The following is a 16857-nucleotide window of genomic DNA, read 5'->3' as shown; positions in this document are numbered from 1 at the left end:
TGCACGATTACATCGCACTTTACGGTAAATGTGGTTGACCAGATAATACGTTATGTTTTGGGGTATTCTGCAACTTTTAAACATTTTTGAGGAATGTACAGTGACATTGTGATTATAACAAATGAAAAAAAAATCACGTATAATTAACTTTATCATTATATTAAACTATTTCATTAAACTCGAATACGCCCGTTATATTTAACATGTTAACATAAACCCGCAGCAGGGTTTTACGATACCTCGCGGTACGTGTTTATTTATTTTTGCAGAAGTTGGAGCCCCATTTCCTTTGTGGTAAACACTAACTGGAATTCTGCCACTGCAGCTCTTTCTGGTAATTTGTTCAATACATTTATTTGTTGTGAAATGACAATTATAAAAATATAAGTAGAATAATGAGATTAGTTACACTTATTTAACGTAGATAAACGGGATTTTATAGAGGTGAGTATTACATAGTGAAAGTGATTGCATTCAACCCATCACCACAGTGAGCAGTAGGCTGCTGGTCCATGTGAACCAGCGACCATCTGGACCCAAGTCCTCTTCCTTAACCACCAGGCCCCATAAAGCAGTAGAACTTTGCATTTTATTTTTATTTTATTTTATGTTATTTTTTTGTGTTTTCTGTATCCCGTGAACAGCACTTGTCCCAGTATGTACTGTGTATTAGGATATCACACAATAATGCTGTTTAAAGCCCCAGGTCCTTTGTGAAGTACCACTCATGAAGGTCATTGACTACATGGTATTCATCATCTCTCGCAATATGGTCACAGCCGAGGCAGATGGGATGAATAAATTGTTTTGGCACCGTCAACAGATGAGGAAGAACAGTGTAGTACTTTCTCCAGTCAAAGTAAGCCAGGTAGGCGTCAATGTCATTGTCCAACCTTTTTAAATGTTCTGCCATTGATTTTGCATCAGGAAAGTCGTTGACATGAATGAAGGAGTTGCTGGGAAGATACCGCTCGTAGTTCTCTCTGGGTGGACCCAGAACTATAGGCACTGTCCCTGCTGCCATGGGTCCGTTCACCTTCTCTGTCATGTAATCTTTGAAGAGCGAGTTTTCAAATGAGAGGTAAAACTTACAACCTGCAATGGTTGGGTAATAGTCTTCAAAGCTCAAACCTTTTGCAGTATGTGCACGGCCAAAGAGGTTAACCTCTATGTGCTGGGACAGTTGATTAAAATATCTCTCTCTTGTACCTGTTCCAGTAAATGCAACCCTGTTACTGACTATCCAACACACCAGTTTGTCTTTTTTGGGCAAAATAAAGTCATCTTTTTCTCCGTCTTTCCTGATTGTCACCTCGTCTCTCCATACAATGTCAGCATCTCCTCTGTAGCTAATTGTCAAGTTAAAGATGTTTTCCAACAGTGGTTTCTTTATCGTGTTCCTCGGAGATTCCTCATTCAGCCAAATCCATTTCTGAAAAGTGGGACGTGTCTCAACTGGCATGTTGTTTAAATGAGCATCAATATTTTTATGGAAGAAAATGACTCCTTCTGCTTCACTGTACAAGGACCTATTATCAGTCAGTATGCAGCTGTCAATGTTGAAGTAAGATGCGCAAATGTTGAAATCAAACTTTAGTTTTAAAGGCCAGAACCAAAGCAGAACTATAGGCCGCACAGATTCTTTAACAGCAGGTGTTTGTTTTCTATCCTGTGTCAAAGTAGATGGACATATGTGAGTTTCTGGGTATATATAAAGAACAGACAGACAGAAATAGCAGGCAAAGCCAAAGGCAATGACTGCTATATAACACATCTTGGTGGAACCTGGCGCCATCTGTGGAAAGAAAAAAGAAACAACGATTTACCTTCAGAAATGCCTTTTGATCACCACGTGGTAAGAAGCATAAACATTTGTTGATGGAAAAAAATGTTATCAGCAATGTTCCCTCTGACTCTTCATGTGTCTGGGCATACACCGAGTTCTCTGAGCACGCTGAGGACCACTGCGAGCAACATCAGAAGTACACGCTGTGGCCACACACCCGTATCACACTTCTTCAAAACCTGGAGCTTATCGAGTTACATGGATTATTAAAATAATTAAATTAAAGCAGTGATTTCCATTAGAGTACTTTTAATATAAGTAATTTAGCCCACTTAAAATGAAAAAGACATAAATCTTGTTGTTCATCAGATGTGTAGTATGTTATATGAGAGCATCCTGCATTTGACCTAGGTGAAGTCCAGTTGTGGTCTGGGTGAGGGTTTTGCTCTGGAGGCATATGCACCTGACATAACACTTACTAGTACCTGTAAAGATTTAAAACACATTCACATTTTGCACAATGACTTATGCTGTAGACTGTGATAGAGTGTAAATTCTTATAACCCTTTGTCTGCAAAAATATAATTACAGTTTTTTATTAGCATTCATACTACCCTCATACTAATACATTATCTAGTAGTAACAGCATTTAATTATAAATATGTATAAATAAAAATTGAATGAATGAAAAGAAATGTCACTAGTAAATGCAGAAATCTAACTTAAATTTCACCTTATTTTTCATGTATGTTGATGGCAAACTTTGGCTTCGCTGCATGTTTTTCAAAGCAGACCTTTCTTACTCGAAAAAGAAAAAAAAGCTCAACCAGTTTTATCACATAATCTGGCAGCCATTCCATCTTAAAAGAACTGCAGTTCATTTTTACTTTGACTTGGTGAGTGGACGTGTCGCTGCTCGGTTGTTTGCATTTAGCATTTGCATCTTGATTCCGCTGTTACTTTGATAACCTGGGGACGTCCCCCATGGGCAGGGCTCAGTGAGATGCATCATTACGTTATTTTTTCGGATCAATGATCAATAAAATTAATACCTACAACACAGTTTGTGTTTTTGAATTTTATTTTATGCGCTGCATAGATTATTTTGTCCGCTGAGAATGTTTAAGCAATGGGCGCAGCTTAGAGGGAACATTGGTTATCAACAATTTAAATGCCAGGATGACTGAAGGACTTAAAGAGGCTTTTATCTAAAATGTTTTCTTTAAAAGAAAAGAAAAGACAGAAGAATCAACTTTATTGGTCATTGTGCATCAATCCATCCATGCATTTTCATCTGCTTATCCGTTACCGGGTCGCAGGGGCAGCAGTCTTTATGACCGCCACCCAAATCGCACTAGTGTTGAATAATATTAAGAAGTTTAAAGTGAACTACTTGTCATTGTGACTGCACACAACCAAATGTGACCTCTGCTTTTAACCCCTCACCAAAGTGAACAGTGGGCAGCTCTAAGCGCCCGGGGAGCAGTGTGTGGGGACGGTGCCATGCTCAGAGCACCTCAGTGGTAACTTGGAAGCTGCTGTACTCAAACCTGAAACTCTCCAGACCCAAGGACCTTCCTTAACCACCAAGCCACCACTGCCACCGAAAAAAATATATAATATAATACAATATGATGTAAAATATGATATAATATGCTAAGCACACTGTAAAGGTAAATATCACAGGAATGAATAAATGAATATTTCTTAACTCACCATTTCAGGCCGAACTAGTACAAAATGAAAAGGTAATTCAGCGTGTTGAGACACAAGTTTTTACAGTTGTGAGCAACTGTAAAAAGCAGTCCAACTTGTTGTACAGCCAGCTTTAGTTGTTGTACTTAAGCAAAGCTGAAGTGAGAAAAATAATAAAACCGCCTCCTATCTCTCTCCATTATTTACATGATTGGTCGGATACATTATGTGCCGACAGGAGGAGGAGGAGAAGGAGAGTGATGAACTTGTAGCGCTTGTCTGACACATTTTAATTTATTAGGATTTTTCTTCCAGTGTTGAGACAGAATTGCTGTCAAGCAAACACGTCTGACAACATTGGCAGATACGTTGTGCCCAACACAAGATGAACTGATTTAACCGGAAGATGTTTTGTTCTTTGAGGCAGAATTCTTGTTAAGCAAACGAGTCTGACAGCATTGACAGAGGGTGTGCCCAACACATTATGAACTAATTAAACTAATTCACATTGTTACTCTAAACTCTAAAAAACAACAAACTACCACTAAAAACACAAGACACCCCTCAAATTTACTGATACACTCTCTGAGTATAATACAACACAATAGGAATATATATCTATCCATTACAATAAAATCTAATAAGTACAAATATAATAAATCAGTGATTCCCGACCACTATGGCGTGGTAGAACGATTAAATACTTTTCCTCACCATTTGTGTCCAATCAATACCAAAGTGCCAAAGTAAAGTATTTTTTCAGATAAAGTACCAATCATGCAGGTCATTGACCACATGATAGTCCTTGTCTTTTGCGATGTGGTCGCAGGCGAGGCAGAAGGGATGGTAGAATCTTTCACCCATTTTAGGATAGTGAGGTGCAGCAGTGTAGTACCTTCTCCACTCAAAATAACTCATGTACGCTTCATCGTCTTTGTCCAGCTGCTTCAAATACTCTGCCAGTGACTTTGGATCAGGGAAATCGTTGACATGAATGAAGGACCCGACGGGAAGAAACTGCTCATAGGTTTCTCTTGGTGGACCCAGAACTACTGGGACTGTCCCTGCCACGAGGGGCCCATTCACTTTTTCTACAAAATAATCTTTGTAGACGGAATTCTCAAATGAGAGGTAAAATTTACAATTACCAACCACCGAGTAATAGTCATCAAAGTCTAACCATTTCCCAGCATGAGCCAAACCGTACACATCGATCTTTATGTATTTGGACAGTTCACTGTAATAGTTCTCTCTCAGGGTTGTACCATAAACAGCAAATTTGTTGCTAACAATCCAGCACACAAGTTTGTCTTTCTTTGGAAGCATGATGTTGTCCTTCATCTCCTCATCCCTGATGGTCAACTCATTCCTAACAGTGATGTCAGCGTCTCGTCTGAAGTTCAGTGTCAGGTTGAAAAGATTGTCCAGCCGTGGTTTTTTCTCTGTGTTCATAGCAGATTCCCAATTGCACCAGATCCATTTTTGAAAGGGTGGGCGAGGTTCCTGAGGCAGGTTTGATAAATCTGCATTTATACTTTTGTGGAAGAAAATGACTCCCTCTGCTTTGCTGTACAAAGACCTATCATCAGTCAGTATGCAGCTGCTGATGTTGAAATATTCTGGACATTTGGACAAATCAAACGGTACTTTCAAAGGCCAGAACCAAAGCAGAACAATTGGTTTTTCAGGAGAATTTGTTTTTGTAAAATGTCTTTCTTCAACTTCCTCAGGATTGGTCAACAATGATGGACAAAAGTTAGTTAGTGGCTCATAAAACATAAGATAGAAAAATGCAAGGCTCGTAAGACCAACCACACCTATCCTTGCTAGGTTCATGTTGGTGAACGCCAAGGTACACAGCACTGCCATCTGTGGAAATAAAAAAGAAATAAAACGTATTACAGTGTAAAAAACGCAGTCTGGTCTACAAATACATGTAAATTATGGGAAACATTTTAAAAAGACCAATATTCATTTAATTACTTCATATTTACACCCACAGTACATCATACTTACAGTAGAAATGATTGTTTTACACTGAATTTCAACTTACCTTTTACAGGAGCTGGGCGTGGTACTCTCACAGGCTACTGATGTTTCACTGAAATTAGGCATTGGTTACAGATGAAATTCACAGCCTCTCTTTTCTTAAAACAAATGGTCAACTTCATGTTATGAAGCACTGGATTTGCCAATATTAAATGAATAAATAAATAAATAATAACTCAAATTTGTTATTAATTTATTGAGATACCAATTAGTTTTATGTTAAAAAAACAGATATAATTATTTCACCATTAATTTATAACTTTTATCTGTCAAACTCACCCATTAAAGACAATGGATTTTACCTTGACATGGGTTAGGGTTAGCTCCCGTCCTCTTTATCTTTATATCTTTACACAGTACGAGCTGTCCTTATTTCCTGTTTTAACAAGGGTGTGGTCGCCCTGCAGGAATGTAAAGTGACATCCACCTGCTATATGTAAATATATATACAAAACTCCTGACTATCTGAAAAAACATTGATCCAGATGCTGGAGGACATCAACATGGAGTCACAAATGATTAAAAAAAATCTCTTACTTGGGCATTAAAAAAACACAATAAAAAGAATCATGTTAAATGTACACTCTCATTCCTCATCAGTTTAAAATAAAATCAAATAAATCTAACTTCCAAGATCAAGATATCCTCACCTCACATCACTGGTTTAGATATCTTGATCTTGGAAGTTAGATTTATTTGATTTTATTTTAAACTGATGAGGAATGAGAGTGTACATTTAACATGATTCTTTTTATTGTGTTTCTTCAAATGCCAACGTTATAATTAAATAAAATGTTCTGATTCCGTACTTCATTTCTCTTCATGTCTGTTATTTTATGAGTGGGACACATATTGTGACAAAAGTTAATAATATGGTACAGATACGTATCAGATGCAAACAACCGTCACTGTTGAACACAACACAAATTACAGCTTGTTAAACATTGACTCTACGCAACTACAGTGAAGACAGGCGTCATAAAGCCTTACACAGTCCTCAATTAATCTAAACCAAACTGTACAGCAACAACGGCATAAGATTGTTTTTGAGCAGTTTCTGATAGTCTTGCATGTCTTACCTGCATGCCCTTTCCTTTGTTTATAGTCACCTACTGTAGGTAGAAGGAATGACTGCAGAACTGGAAATTCAACCCTGCAACCAGATTGGCTGCTGTTACTGGAGAAGTTATAGGCTCTAAAATACTTCCGTGATGTTAATGATGATACAAATCGACGACTCTGCTAAGCCATACTGTAAACACAAACACCATTCTCATGCTTTCAGATAATCTTTCTTCACTTTTATTGTTGTTATGAGTTATGGTCCCTCAACCTCCCCAGTCTCACCATTATCGTCCAGAAAGTCCACACCTATCCTTGCTAGGTTCATTTTGGTGAACGCCCCGGTAAACAGCACTGCCACCTGTGGAAATAAAAAATAAATAAATATTAAAGCTTTAAAAACCATTTCAGTCAGACGTTATATTATGTTCTTTAGTTGAGGCACCAAACAAAAAAAGCAAACACCACACTGTCACTGTTTGAAAGAGTGGGTGTGCACTGTCACTTGCCAACGTCACATACAAAAAAGGGATGATCCAGTGCATTTTTTTGTCAGTGTTGTATAATGTAAAAAAAAAAGTGCTTCAGCTTATTAAATAGTGGGCCAATCATCATGCAGAAAACTAGTGAGCACTGAGATAATTGTCCCTCTTTTATAGAATAAATAAGGAGGCTTGAATATTTAATGGATTTCCACAAGACTCCAACCTCTGATGATAAAAGTTAACTTTTACAAAGGCTGTTCAATACACTATTCTCCTCTATCCATTCAGATTGGCAACAAAAGGGCCACAGCTGCTCCAAACTGTGTCGGAACAACATGGAGAAGAATATTTACTTTAGAGGTTAGAAGTCCAGTAGCCTAAGAAACAAGCTGTTGGTTATTGTTTTGAATACCAAGGGCTGAGCGTCAACACTGTGGAAAAAACAGGAGCGCACAACCACTCCGATGACAAGTGTTATAACTTAACAAGACAGAGGAAAGACAGATTTTGAAAGGCATTTCTGCAGATAACAAAGAGCACTCCTTACCTTCAGGTCCAAATACAGTGTAGTACCAAGTACTTAATGAGAGAGAGCAGAACAGACTTAAGCTAGAATACAACACATCCAAGACCAGCGTCATTCAATTACTCCATATTTACACCCACAGTACATCATACTTACAATGGAAATGATAGTTTTACATTGAATTTCAAATCACCTTTTTGAGGAGTTGGATTTGGTACTCTCGCAGGCTACAGTTACGGATTCAGTTCACAGCTTCCCTTCTGTGTAAACGTGACGCTCCACAGTTTAGGAGACATCACTGTATTAGTAATATGAACAACAAACACCAAAGTAATAACCTTTCCACTGTGTTGTATGTTGTGACATCCACCTGCTATATGTAAATATATCCTAAAAACTGACCATCTGAAAAAACATAAGAAAATAATCCAGATGCTGGAGGACATCAACATGGAGTCACAAATTATTAAAACAAAACACAAAAATAATCATGTTAAATGTACAGTCTCATTTCTCGTCAGTTTAAAACCTCAACTAAAACTAACTTCCAAGATTAAGATTCTTCCAAGATTCCCTACCTCCCCTGACTGCACATCACATTAACGATTTGTAACTGATACTGTTGTTCTTTCTTGTCAACTAAGCAGATTAACTATTACACATTAAAAGTTTCTTGTTTCACGTCGCTCACTAAGCTTAAAATGGCTCCTATTGATTGTGAGGGAATGTAGACTAATGACTATTGTTGATGACTTTGCTAAGCCATACCGTAAACACAAACGTCATTCCCATGCTTGCAGATAATCTTTCTTCACAATTGGCCCGATACGACAACTGGGGCAATCGCTCACTCACACCCAATTCAGGGTTTGGGGTGTCATAAACTTGTGGTTAACCATTCTGTGCTGATAAGCATTTGTTTAACTAAACATTCAGTTGAGTTTGGACCGTGGACACTGAGTTGAGTTTCAGCAGAGCAGTAACATTTCTACAGATGTCATAAAAGTGTGGTTAACTATTTAGTGAACATTCAGAGTCACCATTTTGGGTTTTAACAGAACAGTATCTTTCCTACATTGGTTAAAAACTTAGTTTGTGATCCAAATTGTTCGAAAAAGGAGGCATTCGACAACTAAGGTTCCAGTGCACTAGCACAGCCTGAATTGCTTCTTAAATGAGTCAATAATTACATAACCTATCAAAGAAAGGTAAGGGTTAAACTTCTCTAAAGGAATAATAGTTGTATAGCTTTGCTGTTATTTGTTCTACGTTCACCTTGCATGGGTAAACACTTTAAAAAGTATACCTGTAAAAGACAAATACTCACACACAAAAGAAAATTTGAAGAAATTTTTCATTTTAGACAATATTGACATTCTAGCAAAGGCAATTAGACATGAACTTCAAAGGTACAACCAAATTAAACAGTAACCCTAAGTGATTATGGCAACAGAGCAAGGCATTAATATTTCCCAACAGCAAACACTTGTTACAGTTTGTAAATATGTTTTGCATGATTGTTATATATACAATAAAAAAAACACGTGAAAACCACCCTGAGTTTTATATCCCAAATCCCAAATATTGTTACTTTTGATAGTCTTGGACAATCGTTACATTGCATTTAAATAGCAGGACCCTCACAGAGGTATGTTATTTAAATACCTACTATCACTGTGCAACCCACTTGTAAAGGTCGCGTACTACTCTGTACTCGTTGGTGTGGCCAATGTGGCTACAGGCTTGACAAACACCAAGTGCAAATTTACGATTCTCGTCAGTGAAGGGACGCCTCACTGTGTAAAACTGCCTCCAAATGAAGTACTTTTTATACGCCTCATCATCTTCATCCAGTTTCATTAGAAATTCAGCCAGTGAAAAAGCATCAGGGAAGTCGTTTACATGTATGAAAGAAGTACCTGGGACAAACTTCTCATAATTCTTTCTAGATGGACCTAAAGCTACCGGCACAGTTCCAGAAGCAAGTGGACCGTTAAATTTTTCAGTAATATAATCGCGGTGAACTGATTCCTCGAATGAAAGGAAGAATTTACAGCTGCCTACAGTTTGGAAGTAGTCGTCACCCTTCACTCGTTCATCCGAAGGGTCATAGATCTCCACTTTTAGGTACTTAGAAAGCTCTTTGTAGAAGCTGTAGCTGTCCCCTGTTTTTGTGTCAAGGTCACTGCGCTTAACAATCCAACATACTAGTTGTGCTTTCTTTGGTGGTATGTATTCTGGATCTGGAATCTTCTTGACGGTCAGGTGCCAGCGGACAGGAATGTCAGCATCCTTCCTGTAGCTTGAGGTCAAATTGAAAAGCGATTCGATGCCTAGTATCTTGCGTGTATTTGGAGGGGTGTCCATGTTCAACCAGATCCAACGTTGGAATTTGGGTCTTGGTGAATTGGGCAGGTTAGACAGGTCATCTTTAATGTCATTGTGGAATATTAAAACTGCACGAGCTGTGGAGTATTTGGATCTGTCATCCGTAAGTTCGCAGTGGTCAATGTTTAAAATATTTTCACAGTCTTTCAAATCAAACATTCGACTTTCAGGCCAAAACCACAGCAGCAAAAGTGGCTTTTTGGTTGTTTCTGTGGTTGTTACCATTGACGTTTGGATATTATTTTTAGCTTGTTTTGGGGAAGGATGACATTTTGGTAGTGGAAGGGATCTGTAGTACACTGAAAACAGGACAATTAGTCCTCCCAACAGAAGGACTACAATAAAGACAGATCGCAAAGCAGAGAAGGTGGATAAGGAGACCATGTTGGATCTACAGAAAAGAAACACACAGAAACAAAAAAAAGTGTCAAAACAAACAACAACAAAATAAATCTTAGTATTGTAATTAATATTGTAATTGTAAAATTGTAACACTACTTGAAATTTTCAGAATACAGAAAACATTAATGTCTACAGCATACTGGCTTACTCAGTACAACAAAAACCCATTTTATCCAAGATTAAAAATAAAATATTTTAGATATAATTTTAGATTACATTTTACAACACATAACTCATTTTTAAATGGTGGAAATGAAATGCAATCTTTAGATTTAAGTTTGATAACGTCACCGCGTCTTACGTAAGACATTATCATTTATGAGTCGTAAATTCAACAAGTAAGCTGTTTGGAGAATTTACTATTGATAATAAATAAAGAAAAACCTTACCTCTGCTTCTTGACCTTATGGAATCGTGTGTATACGTAAAAGACCCAGAAGTTACTATATTAAAGACGGTAATTGTTTGACTCACCTACGTAAGCGTAAGGTTGAACCCCGCACACCAAACGTACACTTTTCAACTAATTGCTGAACTGTGCAGCGTTTGTAAACGCCAGGGTGCGTGTGAAGAAACATTTATTGAAATATGAAACGTTCACCTGCTTCTCCTCATTACTGACGCCCCACATTCGTGTGGAGCGGAAGAAGGAAGTCACAACCTGGTCACAACGGTTAAAAAACGCATGTTTCATCAACCACCAAAACGCAGGTGTTTTAGTAAGATAAGGTGTAAGTAATCATGAAGGTGGAACTGTGCATCTAAATTATATTTTTTCTAGTATTTAGTTGTAATTATTTATTTCTAAAGTAAAAAATAAAATATATGATCCTGCATAACAGGTGCAGCAATGAAAGCCACGCCCACCCTAAATGAACGCCTTCCACCCCTTCTCAGCTCCTCCTCTCCTATGATTATTATTATTATTATTATTATAAAAATAAAAAATGATACAAAATGTTTATGTGTACTATTACTACTATTAATACACATCATAAACCGGCTATTGTCTGCCATTCTGCTGCAAGAACACATTATTAATTCTTACTCCCTTTTAGAACTGGAGAACCAGATCATAAAGTCATAAGTAAAAGCCTATTGATTACATGATTCTAAGAAATGTCTCATTTCAGTTTGAGCATTTGGACTTTTCATCAAAGTAAGCGCATCGTATAAGACTACAAAAAAAATCTCAAAACAGAAAACAACCATCACACTCAAACTTCCTAGAAAATAAAAAAGAATATGGTCAATTTCTCTGTTCGCCATTTGTTAAAAACACATAACATTCTAAAAATGTCTTTACAAGAGAGTGTACTTCCTCCCTTTGATGAGGATTTCTTTATCATCCAGATGATCTTTTGAGCCCTCATTCACTTCAAACAGTGTCGTTGTCAGTATATTGAACAGTATAGAGATGGTCCTACCCTCTTGTGTCTTGTTATCTCTGGTTGTAATGTGTGAAAGGCTGCCACCACTGGATTATTTTTTTTAAATCAATAAGAAGTGCTTGCACATCCACTTTACAGAACACAGTTAAATAATCAATGTATAATTTGCCCTACCCAATATGTCCTTGCTCCTCTCTGCATCAAAGATAACAACCAATACTATCACCTGATCATTAGGCTTATACCTCTTTTTTAGATCAAATCAATTCAGAAAAAATCAATGTTGGATCAAATACAGATTGTACAACAATAAAATCCCCAGTAAGAAACCCCACAGGAGAAGAACTTTATGCAAGCTGAAAGTGAATGTATCACAACCAGAAGACATCCTAGGATGCCCAAAACCTTTGTGATACAGTATGCAGTAGGCTCTACTTATCTGTGTGCTAATATGGTCGTGCACCGAGTGGATGGGATAGTCACATGTTTGATGCATCGGTTTGTGGTTGACACACAGAAGGGAATAAGGCAATATCTAACTTTTGTCTGGCTAAGTGGCTATGGAACATGGTTTGGAGGAGGTGTCCAGAGGCTCATTATAGGCTCCTCAGTGGTTCCATCCATTCTCACTGTTACTTGGTATCATTAGAAGATATATGGCTGCAGGCCCATAATGAGTGTAGCAATAGGCAAACGTCAATCTGTAACTTTTCCCGTCAGAAAAGTGAAGTGAAGATTATCAAAAATGCCACAGGTCACTTGGCTATGAGGAATGGGTTTCAGAGGTTTGGCTGTCAGTGCAACAGCATTTGGTTGGAATGTGCTGGCATTCTCTGTCGCCTGACAAGTACTGAAGTGCCTTGAGTATGACTACTGGGAGTGTTTTAGTGTATTTCGGTCTTTATCTTATCTGCCTTACTTCCAGAATAATTCTTGATCGTATATTGGGTCGACTGGTATATCGATGAGTTTTCTAAATTGTAAACACATGGTATCAGATCCACACAAGATTTTGAGGATGTGTTTGGCATTTACACACATGCCCAAAGAGATAGAGAGAGCTAGAGAGAGAGAGAGTATGGTCCATATTACCCCTTCACTTTTTGCTGTTACCCTTATTCAGTGAAAAACTGCTAGAGGGTAGGTTTGTGTTTCACCACCTACTGATGACCAAGGGAAACTGACAGAACCTGAGAGGACTGTGGTATCTAAGTGTGTATGTTTTCTCTGTGTGTGTGAGCGTGTGTGTTGGACAGCGGACAGGGAAGGGCAGCAGATGACAGAGGACAGCACATTAAAGAAATGGAAGAGAAAATAAAACATGCTAAGTGGAGCGTGATTGTGCAGTCAATATTTGCTCTTATGAAAACAAATTTTATGATCAATTATTTCCTTGTCTTGAGCAAACATTATAACGATAACCCTACTGTTTGCCTTTCTTGTTCTTACTACAGTAGTAATGTCAGTTTGCTGTGCTATTATCCATTATTTGATTTATTAATTAGTTCTAGCATATGTTGGATTAGAGAGATGGTTTGTGTAACTCTATTGCTGTAATAGCCGTTGATGTGACTGTATGGACAGGTTTATGTTTACCTTAAAATATCTGGTGAAAATTCAATAATGCACAGTAAATATATCATATACTACTAAAGCTAAAGTACAGACAACTTTGATGCTGTGCTTGGTAAAGGAAACATTGAATAACTTTATTGACTTTGCGTAATAAAATGTGATTCACAGCACTCAACCACCATGTCCTGCATGGGCAGCAGCACTGCCAAGTAAGGCTCCTATTAACTATTGAAGTAGATTCAAGTGTGTGTGTGTGTGCTTAAATCCCATTGCAGTGTTCAGATTTTTGTCAGCCTAGTGAAATTTTATCTCTTTCGCTCTTTCTCCCTCCCTCTCCCTCTCTCTCACACACACAAAGGGGGTAATTATCCCTTGTTTATCAGACTTAGATCCGTTTACAGTCTTAAACCACTAGAGGGCCTTATCTTACAACAAGAGACAGTCCGCACCCATAATGGAACAGTACAATAAATACACACACAAAATAATAATAATAATAATAATAATAATAATAATAATAATAATAATAATAATAATAATAATTTGGTGTTGTTAAGGTTTGATTCTAACTTCAAACGTCATCACCTTTCTAATTAGGATTAATGAAGTTGGAGGTGTATCAATGTAAGTTCGGGAGGTGAAGGGGGCACAGATGACTGTTCCTGCTCCTAAAGCATCATAATTACACAACAAAACTATCAGGATGAAAGAAAAGGATTTGTTAAGAACTGGAGAGACTATAAAAAAAACACCAGTCAATGACTTTAATCAGGGACAAGTGCATCACAGACAACCTGATGTCCTAAAAGACGTTTGTCAGATTGAGAGACAACTTCACGGACATGCTTTATGTGCAACTGAGGAGAGTCAAGAAATACAACTATGTTGGTATGTTAAAAGAAACCAAGTCATCAACATAACCTTATCCTTGTTATTTTCTTCCAATTGGTCAGCAACTATTTCAGTTTATGCTTCAAAAAGAATAAAGAAGTGAATGTTACCGACTGAAAAGCACCAAGCCCAGACTTTGGGTCCAAAAACAACTGAGAAGTCGAGTTTAAATTGTCGTTCATGCCAGAAGACTGTCACATCTGGAAAAGCTTGAAAGGTGATTAAAAAAAGAATGGACTGGTAAAAGTACTCAACAACTCAAACTGGCTGAAAAGTACCACAAAAGTACTTCAATCTGTTATTCAGTATTACAACGGTGCACAGGTGGCACAATTTGTTTCAATACAGGAAGCAAAGTGAAGGGCAGACGCCTTCAGAGAGTTTCACTAAGAAATTGTGAGTTATTGTGTGTTTGACTGCAGTAAAAGACCAAGAACTTTCTTCTTTTGCTGATCATCACTGGAGGTGAGAAGAGAAGTCTTCTGTTTGGTCTTTGATCACTAAAGCAGCCCACTGAATGACTCAAGCCTTAGTTCACCCAGGAAGGAAACTCCCCGCTTTCCCAGAGGACGTCAATCCAAAGTCCACCGTGGCAGCTGTGTACACGAAAAGGAGGAGGAGGAGAAGGAGTAGGAGGAGGGAAATAAAGAAGTGTGTCAGTGTACACACATAAGCTTCCTCCTACAACAGTGACCACAGCAGTTTGTTGACACTAACCACCTCTCTCTTCCTCTAACAGCATGGGCTGTTTCTGTAATAGTTGCTGTAATATAAAGGCAATCAGAGGACAAAAGCTGGGCTCTCTGATTTAAGGATGACCTATTCAGTGATGACACACTGAGAGTGGGAGAAAAATGGAGAAAGAGAAAGAGAGAGAAATAGAGAGAATGAGTGTGTTGCGGCGGTGATGTAATAGCTTCCTGGAGTCACTGGTTCCCAAGAGAGAATGTGTGATTCTGTCAGGCAACAGCCCAATATGGAACTATTAGCACACAGTGGATACACAACAAGACAAAAAAGCTATTGATACCACATTCAAAAATCCCCTCGTACATCTGACTCTATAAGGTAGCTTACCCCAGGTGACTTCTATATTTACCCTTGTATTAACTACACATTTACAAATATGACAAGGTGACATTTTAAATCTTAATTCACCTTGACAAAAAAAGGTTTCATTTAGGGAAATTTGAGATTTGTCTCTGAGCTTATCCTGACTTTCCCTCTCAAACCTTCACTTCCTCTTTTGGTTCTAAACCCTCAGCTCTGCAGTCTTTAAGACACAATAGTGCCACCTAGTGGCTTTATTTCATATTTGAACATGAACATATTGAGCCTGATCTGTCATCAATTGATTTTAGAAGAAATTACATCAACGTATTATTACTATTATTATTTCAAGATTTCCAATAGTATTTCTTTCTTTTCCTCACATATTTGTTTAAGTTGGGTTTTTTTGTTACTTTTGGTACAAATCAAGTTATTCCTGTAATTGTGGTGGTGGTGGTGGTGGGTTTCTTCGGTTTTCCAGTCATTGGACTCAGCATTCAGGTCACACTGACATTGTAAACCATGAAATCAAAGAAAATCTGATGGGGTAAATTAACTTTTGGAAAAACCAAACCCCACAGTGTAGACACGTGACAAAATAAGTTGAGAAATGTTTTAACACAAAATACTAATAACTAATGTTTGAAGTCAGTATTTGCTTTATTAATAATTACCTCTGCTGCTATGAATCACTTTAATCAAAGCTGTACCTGCGTTGTTTTTATTTACTGCACCGACTGCCTCTGGTATCAGCTAGTTACAGCTCAGGTATTTGCTGGCAAGGACTCAAGGAAAAGTTTGAAAAGTCAAAGCAGAAAACTCTAATTATTAAAAGGGATTCAAGGACAGACGTTGCCGGGCAGTGATAGTGACCTAAAAGCAAAAGTCAGTATCACTCATGCTTACTGGTGGTCAAGAACCTAGAGACAGTGACAAATCTCCTCCAACACATTGTTGACTTCAGAAATCATTCCTGGAAACATCATCCTTTGACCCATCTTCTACCAAACGACACTAAGAGACATGTATTTATATATTTTAAATACCGTAGCTCATTAAAGGTGCTTTTATACCATTCATTCCATGTAGGGATATTAGCTTTTTGCCGATATCCAATTTGCCGTTATTGTCCAAATACATCATTTCTGATTCCGATATCAACGATACATGAATGAGTGTCTGATCCCGAGGCTCTGGTCTTCAGATGTGTAAGTGGGACTCAGTTGTGCTTTCACTTTTATCTAACCTGAGATTAGCAGGTTTTTTACACTTGTTATTTCATTAGAATTAAGCCCACATGGGAAAGCATTGAGGCAGCATTAGTCACTCACACAGCTGTATGGGAACTTTTGTTGGACAGAAATAACTAGAGGGTGCTTTACCTGGAAATCAGAGTCAACCGTACAGCCACAGCGTTGTGTCAGGGTAATGTAGCCTGGGTGGAGACGTGTGTGTGTGTGTGTGTGGACTGTACACTAAAGTAAACCGCAGGATGGTATATCATTGTTACTCCTCCCTTCTGCAGTCCAAAACTCCAACATGTGTTATTTTCCTGAG

The 16857-nt window shown here is 37.9% G+C and overlaps 3 protein-coding genes across 7 annotated transcripts; all 3 read right to left on the bottom strand.

Moving 5' to 3' along the window:
• Positions 1–335: 335 nt before the first annotated feature.
• LOC103394630 (alpha-(1,3)-fucosyltransferase 9-like) lies at positions 336–3638 on the bottom strand. Of its 2 annotated transcripts, XM_008332037.2 has the most exons (2): positions 3503–3638; positions 336–1795 (listed from the first exon to the last, which is right to left on the bottom strand). In XM_008332037.2, exons 1-2 carry the CDS (start codon positions 3503–3505, stop codon positions 695–697), a joined length of 1104 nt encoding a protein of 367 aa, XP_008330259.1. In that variant the 5' UTR covers positions 3506–3638; the 3' UTR covers positions 336–694. The 2 variants fall into 2 exon arrangements, with proteins under 2 accessions (XP_008330259.1, XP_024921145.1); XM_025065377.1 differs by lacking the exon at positions 3503–3638 and having other exon boundaries at positions 336–2237.
• Positions 3639–3756: 118 nt separating this feature from the next.
• Positions 3757–6116, bottom strand: LOC103394629 (alpha-(1,3)-fucosyltransferase 9-like). 2 transcript variants are annotated; one of them, XM_025065376.1, is made up of 3 exons: positions 5810–6116; positions 5535–5582; positions 3757–5350 (listed from the first exon to the last, which is right to left on the bottom strand). In XM_025065376.1, the coding sequence occupies exon 3, from the start codon at positions 5348–5350 to the stop codon at positions 4241–4243; it is 1110 nt and encodes a 369-aa protein (XP_024921144.1). In that variant the 5' UTR covers positions 5535–5582; positions 5810–6116; the 3' UTR covers positions 3757–4240. The 2 variants fall into 2 exon arrangements, with proteins under 2 accessions (XP_024921144.1, XP_016896362.1); XM_017040873.2 differs by having other exon boundaries at positions 5833–6116.
• Positions 6117–8943: 2827 nt separating this feature from the next.
• Positions 8944–11196, bottom strand: LOC103394628 (alpha-(1,3)-fucosyltransferase 9-like). 3 transcript variants are annotated; one of them, XM_008332031.3, is made up of 2 exons: positions 10995–11196; positions 8944–10382 (listed from the first exon to the last, which is right to left on the bottom strand). In XM_008332031.3, the coding sequence occupies exons 1-2, from the start codon at positions 11006–11008 to the stop codon at positions 9275–9277; spliced, it is 1122 nt and encodes a 373-aa protein (XP_008330253.1). In that variant the 5' UTR covers positions 11009–11196; the 3' UTR covers positions 8944–9274. The 3 variants fall into 3 exon arrangements, with proteins under 3 accessions (XP_008330253.1, XP_008330252.1, XP_008330255.1); XM_008332030.3 differs by having other exon boundaries at positions 10868–11189; XM_008332033.3 differs by lacking the exon at positions 10995–11196 and adding an exon at positions 10783–10961.
• Positions 11197–16857: the final 5661 nt, after the last annotated feature.

The sequence above is a fragment of the Cynoglossus semilaevis genome, chromosome 18 (genome assembly GCF_000523025.1).
Source record: "Cynoglossus semilaevis isolate Cse_v1.0 chromosome 18, Cse_v1.0, whole genome shotgun sequence".
Taxonomy (NCBI): domain Eukaryota; kingdom Metazoa; phylum Chordata; class Actinopteri; order Pleuronectiformes; family Cynoglossidae; genus Cynoglossus; species Cynoglossus semilaevis.
The sequence above is the reverse complement of the archived record's forward strand: the minus strand, read 5'-3'. Positions and strand labels throughout refer to the sequence as shown.